The following is an 11,847-nucleotide window of genomic DNA, read 5'->3' on the forward strand; positions in this document are numbered from 1 at the left end:
GTAGATATTTGTTATTATATGTACATTGATCTGTGGGGAGGGATTAGTATATTATATTATATCTAATGAAGATATAGTAATAACGATACTGTCAGCGAATTGCGTGATCAGAGCGGACAGAGAAAATGACACGCCTTAACGTAACACAAACAGTATATTTACGACACAGAATATTTACAGAGTCACAGAGTCACAAACACTTGATGCGCGTGGTCAGCGTGTTCAACAAATGAAAATTATATACAATGAAGAAATTATACAAGTATGAATCCTACACACTAAATGGCATATAGTTATGCATCGTGGACGATACAAAGAATTAGACAGCGTGGTCTGAAATCCTTCGTGTCGCGTGAGCAGAAATACAATCTTGAATCGAACAGAGAGGACTGCGAGGCACGTGCGTACGCGTCGAACGGTCTATCAAGAAGAAGGAAATCAATCATGGCGTCGATCGTGCCGGTTCCGCGTGGAGATGGGCCCGCTTGGACAAAGTGGGCCCGAGAGGTGCTGCCGCTATCGGTAACGACGCACCGACGAAACACTTTTGTTGCCAACTTCATGTTCTGTGACAAATTAGAGAATTTCGCCAACATTTCCCCCCGGCCATCAGCGACTGGTCGATGATGTGGTCTGCGTGTCTGCGTTGTCCTGAGAGGGCTGATGAAGAGGAGCCAGCTTGGCGATGGGCCGCGTGAGCGTTGTGGTGGCCGTCTTGAGGGTGACGACCCTGGTCAGTCCATCGTTTCCTGGCATCAGACTGAGAACCCTGGCCATGGGCCATTTCCCTGGGGGCAAGCGTTCATCAGTAATGAGAACAAGAGAGCCTAGCTTGATCTCGTTGGACGGATGATGCCATTTTGAGATGGCCTGGAGTCGCTGCAAGTACTGCGTTGACCAGAGTCTCCAAAATTGTTGGAGCCGCGGCTGTAGCAATTGCAATCTGTTGACTGAGATGTCGAGAAGCGTGGGCACTGGCACTGCGTTGGGCGGCGATCCGATCAGGAAGTGTCCTGGTGAGAGGGCTGAGACGTCGTCTGGATCATCGCTGAGTGGTTCCAACGGTCTTGAATTGAGGATAGCTTCAATCTGCGCGAGCAATGTTATTGATTCCTCGAACGTCAATAAAGCATTTCCAATAGTCCTCTTCAAATAGAATTTGAGAGACTTGACCACTGCCTCCCATTTTCCACCCATGTGTGGAGCGGCAGGAGGGTTGAAGTGCCACTGCGTACCATCCTTGGCTAGTAGAGCTGCGATGTCTTGGTTTTCGCATGTGCTGTCCTTGAACTGCTTTTTTAACTGCGCGTCCGCTCCTTGGAAGTTGGTGCCGCAATCTGAGTAGACAGAGGCTGCAGCTCCTCTCCTTGCTGCGAATCTGCGATAGGCTGCGATGAACGCGTCGGCTGAGTAGTCGGTGACAACTTCCAAGTGTACAGCTGATGTTGCGAAGCAGACGAATACACAAATCCACCTTTTCTGCGCCTCAGCTCCTCTGCCTTTCCAAGTCTTCAGCGTGAGCGGTCCTGCGTAGTCCACACCAGTGTGTGTGAACGGGCACGATGGAGTGACACAAAGATGTAGTTGGCCCATCAGTTGATGAGCACGGATCCCCCTCTGCCGAGCGCACTTCACGCACCCCAGGATATGCGTTTTCACTGGAGCTCGTCCACCAAGAATCCAGTAGCGCTGTCTGAGAAAAGCGAGGGTGGATTGCGTACCTCCATGCACGGTCTGACGATGTGCGTGGTCGATGAGAAGCGCTGAGAATCTTGAATCACGAGGCAAGATGATAGGGTGTTTGCCGTCGTGTGAAAGCTCCGAGTGTTGGAGACGCCCGCCTACTCTGGCGATCCCTTGATGGTCAAGGTAAGCGGTGAGCCTCGTAAATGGATGCGTCGAAGGAAGCGTTGTTCCGTTGGCGAGTGCAGCGAGTTCATCTTTAAAGAATGTGGCCAGCGTGGCCTGAATCCAATAGATTCTGGCCCTTTCCATATCAGCTGCTTAGATGAAATGCGTGGGCGAAGCGTCCTGTCGTTTGGACAGCTTGTCCACCAATTTGAGGCAAAGAGCGGTGATTCAGAGTAATCTGTTAACACAAGAATATTTATAGATTAATCCCCATGAATATTCCTTTACTGCGTTTGCCGTGTGGAGTGAGACGACAGCACGAGCTTCAGGGGCGCCCAACTCGTCTTCGTCGACACTGGTCTGCTTGGGCCACGTGTTCTGAGGTTGCGTAAGCCACGGTGGTCCCGTCCACCAAAGAGAGTGCTGTTGAAGCTGTTCTGTCGTCATGCCTCTTGACGCGCAGTCAGCTGGATTCGATGATCCTGGTACATGCCTCCAGTGAAAGTTCTGCGTGATCTCCTGGATTTGGATTACCCTGTTGCGTACGTAATCCTTCCATTTGGAGGGGTGCGTTTTGATCCATGCCAGCGTAACTTCTGAGTCCGTCCACATAAATGTCTGAGAAACGGGCATGTTCAAAGTAGCGTGAACATGCCGCATCAGTTTTGAAAGTAGCAGCGCTGCTGTGTGTTCCAACCTCGGGATGGTCAGACGTTTGAGTGATGTCACTCGCGTTTTCGAGCAGATCCGAGATGTGTGGGTACCCGTGGACGGTGAGTGGACAACGAGGTAGACGACGGCTGCCATTGCGAGGACTGAGGCATCAGCGAAGCCATGAAGTTCAACTGTCGACGTGGTCGTGGTGTTGAACCATCGTGGGATGGATAATTTGGCCAAGCTGGTTAGATCTTCCCTGATCCGTAACCATCGTTGAGTAATATGAAGCGGCAGAATGTCGTCCCAACAGAGTTCCTGTAACCAAAGCTCTTGAATAAAAATTTTCGCTCTGATAGATACAGGTGCAACAAAACCGAGTGGATCAAAGAGTTGTGCTACTTCTGAGAGGACGAGGCGTTTCGTAAACTTCGTGCGTTGCGTAGCTGATATGGTCGAGAAGATAAGTTTGTCCTGATGTGGAATCCATTTAATTCCGAGAATTTTGGTTGCGCAGTCGTCGAATGAAATTGCTGCGTTGTTCTGATATGGTGCGAGGTTTTCTAGCAACGATTTGCTCGTGGAATGCCATTTTGCCACTGGAAATCCACCGTACTTGGCTGTCCGAACACTCTTGCAACTCGCTGAGGATGAAGGGTCGAAATATCCCCTTGCTGTTGAACCCATCAAACACGGCAGGTATGTCGATGTCATTTTTGGTGGTGCAGATACAGCAGAGCATCTACAGGACGTTGCAAATCAGCTGACGCAACTCTGTCAGCTGGTACTGCGTTTCCTTCTGCGTGTCATCAAGCCAGAGTATCTGCTGCAAGCTCCAGCCGTCTGGATGCACCTTGATTTGTCGGTACATCTTCGTGGCGTCAGTTGCAGACAGATGTTTGTGTCTGCGTATCCAAATGAGCAGATCTGCGATATTCAGCGTCAGATTTGGACCAGTATGTAGAAGATCGTTCAGCGAGTATCCTGATGAAGTTGGACTGGAGCCGTTGAACACCACACGCAATGCGGTGGTCGTGCGGCCCAACTTCAGAACGCCATGATGCGGAAGAAAGTACTGAAACGGACTGATTATTGAGTCATTGTTCAGTCTTACCATGCGACCAAGCTGCTCATATTCGAGCATGAACTTGGTGTACAGCTGCTTGTACTGAGCATCCTTGCTGAGTCGTCGAGAATCCACTGAAGACAGTTATGTGCCGTCTGATACGAATTGCCGAGTGCTCTTGGATGAAGTTTGAGCGGCAATCGCACGATGTAACTTCCTGCGGAGGCTCTTGAATGCGTGGACTTGAAATGATCTTCGCACTCCTGCTCGTCTGGCGTGAGCAAGGGTGCCGTGTCCTGCGATGGCTCTTCCTGCGTCCAGAAGCGACTGAGTAACTCACTCAATTGGCGATCAGTATTATTGTCTGCCACTTGATGAGAAGTCCTGCGAATTGTCTGACTGCCCTCGAGGGGCCTGATTATGAGCCAACCGAAGATCGAAAGTTGAGCGATCAACGGTGATGACGTGTTCCGAATAATATGTGACTTGATGACTTGCCCGTATGCGTCTGCTCCGGGAATGATGTCCACCGGTCTGGAGACGAGAAATTCAGGATCTGCTACCCACAGATCAATGTACATATAATAACAGTATCGTTATTACTATATCTACATTAGATATGTAGTATACATTTAATAACAATATCATTATTACTATATTTTCATTAGATATAATGTAATATACTGATCCCTTCCCACAGGTCAATGTACATATAATAACAGTATCGTTATTACTATATCTACATCAGATATAATGTAATATACTGATTTGTTCCGATAGACCAATGTTCATTTAGTAACAATATCATTATTACTATATCTACATTAGATATAATGTAATATACTGATTCCTTCCCACAGATCAATGTACATTTGATAACAATATCATTATTACTATATCTACATTAGATATCATGTAATATACTGATCCCGTCCCACAGATTAATGTACATTTGCTAACAATATCGTTGATACTATATCTACATTAGATATAATGTAATATACTGATCGCTTCCCACAGATCAATGTACATTTGATGACAACATCGTTGATACTATATCTACATTGGATATAATGTAATATACTAATCCCTTCCCACAGATCACTGTACATTAGATAACAACATCGTTGATACTATATCTACATTGGATATAATGTAATATAGTAATCCCTTCCCACAGATCAATGTACATATAATAACAGTATCGTTATTACTGTATCTACATTCGATATGTAATATACATTTAATAGCAATATCATTACCACTATATCTACATCAGATGTAATTTAATATACTGATTTAATCCCAAAGACCAATGTACATTTACTAACATTATCATTATTGCTATATCTACATCAGATGTAATTTAATATACTGATTTAATCCCACAGACCACTGTACATTTAATAACAATATCATTATTCCTATATCTACATCAGATGTAATTTAATATGCTGATTTAATCCCACAGACCAATGTACATTTAATAACAATATCATTATTACTATATCTACATTAGGTATAATGTAATATACTGATCCCATCCCACAGATCAATGTACATTTGATAACAACATCGTTGATACTATATCTACACTGGATATAATGTAATATACTAATCCCTTCCCACATTTCAATGTACATATAATAACAGTATCGTTATTGCTATATCTACATTAGATATGTAATATACATTTAATAATAATATCATTATTACTATATCTACATCAGATATAATGTAATATACTAATCCCTTCCCACAGATCAATGTACATATAATAACAGTATCGTTATTACTGTATCTACATTCGATATGTAATATGCATTTAATAGCAATATCATTACTACTATATCTACATCAGATGGAATTTATTATACTGATTTGCTCCCACAGAACTATATACATTTTATAACAATATCATTACTACTATATATCCATTAGATACAGTGTAATATACTGATTCCTTCCCGCAGATCTATGTACATTTAATAACAATATCATTATAACTATATCTACATTAGATATAATGTAATATACTGATCTCGTCCACAGATCAATGCACATTTGATAACAACATCGTTGAGACTATATCTACATTGGATATAATGTAATATACTGATCCCACACCGCAGATCAATCTACATATAATAACAGTATCGTCATTACTATATCTACATCACATATGTCATGTAGATTTTATAACAATATCATTATTACTAAATGTCCATAGATCTGTAGGAAGGTATAAGTATATTACATTATATCTAATGAAGATATAGTAGTAATAATGATATTCTTATTAAATGTATATTACATATCTAATGCAGATACAGTAATAATGATATTGTTATTAAGCGTATATTACATATGTAATCCAGATATGGTAATAATGATATTGTTATTAAATGTACATTGATCTGTAGGAAGGCAACAATATGTTACATTATATCTGAGGAACATATAGTAATAATGATATTGTTATTTAATGTATATTACATATCGAATGCACATATAGTAATAATGATATTGTTGTTAAATGTATATTATATATCTAATGCACATAGAGTAATGATGATATAATTATTTAATGTACATTGATGTGTACGAAGGAATCAGTATATTACATTATTTCTAATGTAGAGATAGTGTTACGTGGCGCGTGCGACCGCGCAACGTAAAAGGATAATAGAAAAAGGAGTAGAGAGGTTGCTGTTTCAACTAGAAGATTGAAAGGCAATTCCCTATACTTTTTACCCTATTCTGAGCGGGATGGTTGGTATCGCTGCCACCAGTCTCGAGCGGGTTAACGCTTTCGACAAATTAAAAGACGAAAGGCAATTATTAAGATGTTAGAGTTTGAGTTTAACTTTTTAATCTTTCGTTTGGGTTCGTTCACGCTTTAGGTCCCGTACGGGTCCTTCCTTGAATCTGTATATGATGGTAGGCGTATAACTGAAAAGTGTGTGTGGTGTGTTGAAATAAATTTGAAACTGTTTAACTGGTAAAACTGGTTTAATTATGAATAAGAATCAGAAAAATTAACAGAATATGAAAAGCCAAAGATTTGAAGATGTTTTAATTTTTAAACTCGTGAAACTATTATATGAAAATACCAGTTTTATACGTATAGGTTAACAAGGGTAAAGATGATTCGTAAAAATAACAAAAATATAATGATATCCGCGCGCTGAAATCTCACTTTGAAGGTTAACAATTTTTATACGGCCGCGGGAAATGATATGTTCCAATCCCGTTTTCCTCTGTTTTAATTCAAAATTTGGCGTATTGCCGCCGTGAGGATACACCCTAGCCAGAGATATTGTCGGCACTCCCGAAAGGGCAGGACTAAGGTGCCCCCTTGATAGAATAAGAAATGAATTATGAAAACGGAATCGTAACACAATTATAGTTGTACGAATTTATCGATACCTCAAACGATGGAACGATCTGACCGGAGAATTCTCGGAACCCACGAAGGGCTGGACAGATCGCCCGTTTTGCCAATATGTAGTCGTCGTGTTCAAAAATGGTAAATGGATCGACTTACCGAAACGCTGTCTAATTATTACAAGATAAATAAATTTGCTTGTAGATATCTCTATGTTCGCTGGATATTCTGGAACACCAAAGAACGGTAAGAATTGTGAACACTGCACTTGTCGCGGCGATAATGAATTAAACGAAACGAATACGTCGACGAGAGACAAACGAATACGAACGGAACAGAATATAATTATTTTATCAACCGAAATGAAGCTAATACGAATTCCTACGCAAGCAAACGATTTAAAACGAGAAAGAATGATAGATATTTAGATAGAAGGAAAATTTAACGTGCGCGTCTATGAGTCCTTATTCCGAATTCAGATTATTTTACTCGCACGGCACTCTACCTCGCTACGCGGAGGACTTTACCGCAGAGAAAATATCGCGAAGTTCCGAATAACTCTGTCTTTCGGACACACGGGCTCCCGATCACGTACCTCGACGATTGATCGATCAAGAGTGTCGAAATTTGCGCGAGATCGACGGGCGAAGGGCCCGTCGCGCGATCATCGTCCTTGGAGGGGACGGATTGACGAATCGTGGCACGTGCTCGGAAGTGTCGCGTGCCCGGTGATTGGCTAAGACGCGCGAGCTAGACGAAGATCCTTCATCCCCTTTCTTTGGTGTTCCTCTTTCTTTCTATTTCGTTGCCATGATAGTTTCAACGGTTTTCTAGAAACTGCGCAGTATTTCTTTTACATGTATAACTTCTAAATCCGGCTGTTGATTTAGTTGATTATCAAATGATGAACTATTGTTATTAAACGATAGATTGATTAGATTGAAATACAAAATGAGTTTGAAATTAAAATATATAATTTAATAGACGAGACCGTTATCCGTATATTTCCTCTCAACAGGATCAAAATTATTTACTTCCTGATTTGTAACAAAGATCTTATCAGTGTAAAAGTGGACGATGCATTTACGATAATCGAAATGCCGATTATGCATTCATTTACAATCTATTCGCATAATTATTTCGGTGGATTCGGCATTTCGTTAGCGATGAATTTAGACATTCCTTCGAGAACGTTCCTTTGTTCAAAATTTGCCGTTGTCGCTAGGCAGTTCCTAGAATTTTGGATACAATAGTGTTTATTGCTTTAAACGACCCTTGATTTTCGAACGGCGGTCGAACGTTCGCGACGTTAGACTTTATAAGGGTTCTCATTCATCTTCGTTTCATCGTCTAAATTCATATTCATCCATCCATTCTTTTCACACTATCATTCGATCAGGTAATAATGATCCTGGTTGGACCGGCTGACGCTTTGTGCAAATGAGAGGGAAAGAGTTCTCTTAACAAAGAAGTTATTATGGTTTTCCCATTTCTACGCAGTTACCAAGGGAAATTCCCGGAATGCGAAGCACTGGATAACTGCGTAGCGCTGGTGTTGTGCTAACGGCTCTCTCTCTCTCTTTCGAGCTAGACGCGAGTTTTTGTGCGCTACCCGACATTAACCTGTATTGTCTTACTATGGTTGGCGACGATAGCTTCAAGGAGGGTCACGTAAACTATTGCAAGAAGGGAAAGCGATAAAAGAAGTAAAAATAGAAAGAATTAAACTCAAACTCTTTCTTGTACACCCCTGCATGAGAAATCCTCGGAACCTCGAAAGGCTTGACAAGTATGTACAAGGTAGAGGAGGAATGAAAAGATTGGCGGAAAAGTGAAACACCCACCTCACGGCCCTGACATGAGGGATTGATAAGGGACGCAAGGCGGATAAATCTCAAATTTTCCGCCGGGGCGTAACAAATCCTCGCCCCTTAAAACTATCGCCGCCATCGGCGATGAGTTCTATGCTGCAATGTGTTGGCCCTTTGATGGATGCAGTGTCGTCCGGTATGTCCGAGTATGTAGACGCTCGCTTCCTTTAACCCGCGCTCGTCTCACCGATTCAGAGGCCCAGCACCTGCCGCCCTTCCTCCGTTGCGCATGATGTCTGTGTGCCACTGGTGAAACCGTGGCCAATAGTTGCGTCTCCACCGTGGGGTATAAGTTGGTTGGGAGAGTCCGTCTCAATTGGGTCACGGTAGAACTTGTGGCCTCCCCGCAAAACATTAGAGTTTAAGTATGCAGGTCTATGAATCCTTTTGCCAGGGATGTGGCTGCGTCTGTTGGACCGACTTCTCCCTTTACGTAGGCCCTTATTGCTTCTTGGTGTGGTCAACGTCCTCCATCTCAGCATTCCCGCAACGGCTGGTTAGCAAGCGGCACTGAGACAACTCTGGGCCGACAAGCGAGCGCATCGAAGGTCTTTGGTCCTGGTGTAAGATTGGGATCCTCGCCTCGAAGATTCGGCGTCCTCGGTTCTCCTCAAACGTGTTCCGGTAAACGGCCTTTGATGTCGATGCCATGATGATGGATTCCTAAATTGTTCAAATACAGTGTAAAAATCGAATAGTCGCACGCTAGATTTTGATTTGAATACAGTGTTACGCTCGGTCAGCTCCTGAAAAGATTGTTAAGTTCAAAACGCGAAAGCACTGCGCCAGCCGGCCCTCCATGGAGCTGTGTTGCCCCTTCATCGATCAATTCGATTTCAAACGGATAAACGGCCAACTGTGCAGTGATCAACCGTCTTTGGTTTCCAGAACTGTAATTTATCAATGTGTTTACTGAAGACGTTTCCCATCCCATCCTTCAACACGACATTTTTGTGAGGTGTTATTTCGACTATTTCATATGGCCTGTTACGTATCCGTCTTGGAAATTTCCTTATATGGTGTTACAAACCCTTCTCAAGAAATTTCCTTATATGGAATCGGATGTGTGCACCCGACACCAACCGTCTTCTAGAAAATTCGAGACCAACGCAAAGCAAGGGCGCGGTCCTACGGGTCACGTAGAGTCAGTCCCCACCACCCTTTTTACTCTAGTTTTTGAGTATAAAAAGGGTGGCGACAAGGGCACCTCGGGTCTAGTTGAAGTCTAGAATCAGTTCGATACACGTCAGTACGTTCTTTTCGGATAATCTCTGCAACGAGGAAACTCTGCGAGATCGGGTATTCAAGTCCCTTTCAAGCACTCACAGTAACTATACAGTACGTTGTCGGCTGTTAAGCATTATTATAATCGTTGTAATCCGCCCCCGTTTGCTCGTGTTCGTGAAAACCGAGAAGGATTAGATTCTTGCTTCGCGGAATCGAAACTAAACTTATTTTATTCAACTCATTTCAAACGTGCAACTTAGAGTTCAATTCATTGAATACCGCGACAATTACACACAACAATTGTAAGGTCCGGAATCGAGAATAAACTCATACTAGTTTAATTTACATACTATTGTACAATTATATTTACTGTCCAGAAACCCACTAAGGTGTACCTTTACCGCTCGAGGTACATCAATCAAGTTACGAGACCTAATACTAACGCTTCCTGCGGCTCCCTACGTTAGCCATACGTAGGTTCGTCCGCATATCACTCTCCTGAGGCTCCCTACGTTAGCCATACGTAGGTTCGTCCTCCACTCTACACCTTTCCTGTGGCTCCCTACGTTAGCCATACGTAGGTTCGTCCACCATAGCCAACCTCCTGGAGCTCCCTACGTTAGCCATACGTAGGTTCGTCTCCACGTCTACTTCCTTAGGCTCCCAGTGTTAATAACAACACTGGTCAAGCCATTAACAATTACCATTTACCTAAATTAAGCCCCGGCTACGCAGCCGCCCCCTCCGGCTCGTAACAGGCCCATGATATCTCTTGCCGAACTTGCCCTTGCGCGGTTCGACCAGGACATATGCCACGTCCCCGACACGACCCTTAAATGGACGAGCTGTAGCGTCGTAATAAGCTTTCGATCGATGTTTAGCTTTTACTAAATTTTGTCCAGCGATGTCCTGCATTTCGTGCAGACGATCGCTCAAATCGCGAATATATCCCTCATAAGTAGGCAGGTCGTCGCTCGCAGGAAACGCGGTAGGTGCCCGTGCGCGTTTTCCATACACTAGCTCAAAAGGTGTAAACTTAGTTCCCTCGTGTACCGAGGTATTGTAGGCGAAAATTGCAAACGGTACTAATCTGTCCCAGTCATCGAAGTCTCCTAAGTAATGCGTGATGTAATCCACCAGAACGGCATGACTCCGTTCTAATGAGCCATTTGTCTGTGGTCTGTAACCCGACGTGGTAAGATGATGTATACCGAACATCTTAGCTACAGCGGAAATAATTCGATTTAGGAAACTCGTGCCTCGATCTGATAGTATGACCTTGGGAGCACCGAATTGCAGGATAAGGTTTGTGACCAGTGCGTGGGCTATTGTTTCGGCTTTGATATTAGGTACCGGAACAGCAATGCAGAATTTCGTTAAATTATCTTGGATGGTCAAGATATGTTTATTCCCGTCAGGTGTTCTGGGAAATGGACCCACCGTGTCCAACGATACCTTCGCGAACGGTTCAACCGGTGTATCTGTAATTATCATCGGTTCGCGTGTACGTTTTCTCGATATTTTACGCGTTTGGCAACTCTCGCAATTCTGTATGTATTCTTCGATTTGTTTTCGCATGTTTGGCCAATAAAACCTCTCACGAATTCGTTGGTAAGTTTTCGTTACCCCTTTATGTCCACCCACTAAACTACTATGTAGTTCCGAGATGATATCCGGACGGCATGTACGAGATGTATTTCCGTGGGCAGTAACTGGACTCTACCATAGCATAATGTTATTTTAATATTCGATTGGCCGAAAACTGTCCGCAGAATGCTTGATAATGCATC

General features: G+C 43.1%; 1 protein-coding gene across 1 annotated transcript; it reads right to left on the reverse strand.

The window, feature by feature from the left end:
- Positions 1-609: 609 nt before the first annotated feature.
- Positions 610-1,995, reverse strand: LOC114881533. Its single transcript, XM_029198354.2, has one exon. The coding sequence runs from the start codon at positions 1,993-1,995 to the stop codon at positions 610-612; it is 1,386 nt and encodes a 461-aa protein (XP_029054187.2).
- Positions 1,996-11,847: the final 9,852 nt, after the last annotated feature.

Source organism: Osmia bicornis, chromosome 5, assembly GCF_907164935.1.
Source record: "Osmia bicornis bicornis chromosome 5, iOsmBic2.1, whole genome shotgun sequence".
Lineage (NCBI taxonomy): Eukaryota > Metazoa > Arthropoda > Insecta > Hymenoptera > Megachilidae > Osmia > Osmia bicornis.

What these genes read in the sequence shown, in the direction of transcription:
- LOC114881533 (XM_029198354.2), bottom strand. Translation starts at nt 1,995, where the DNA reads ATGGAAAGGGCCAGAATCTATTGGATTCAGGCCACGCTGGCCACATTC.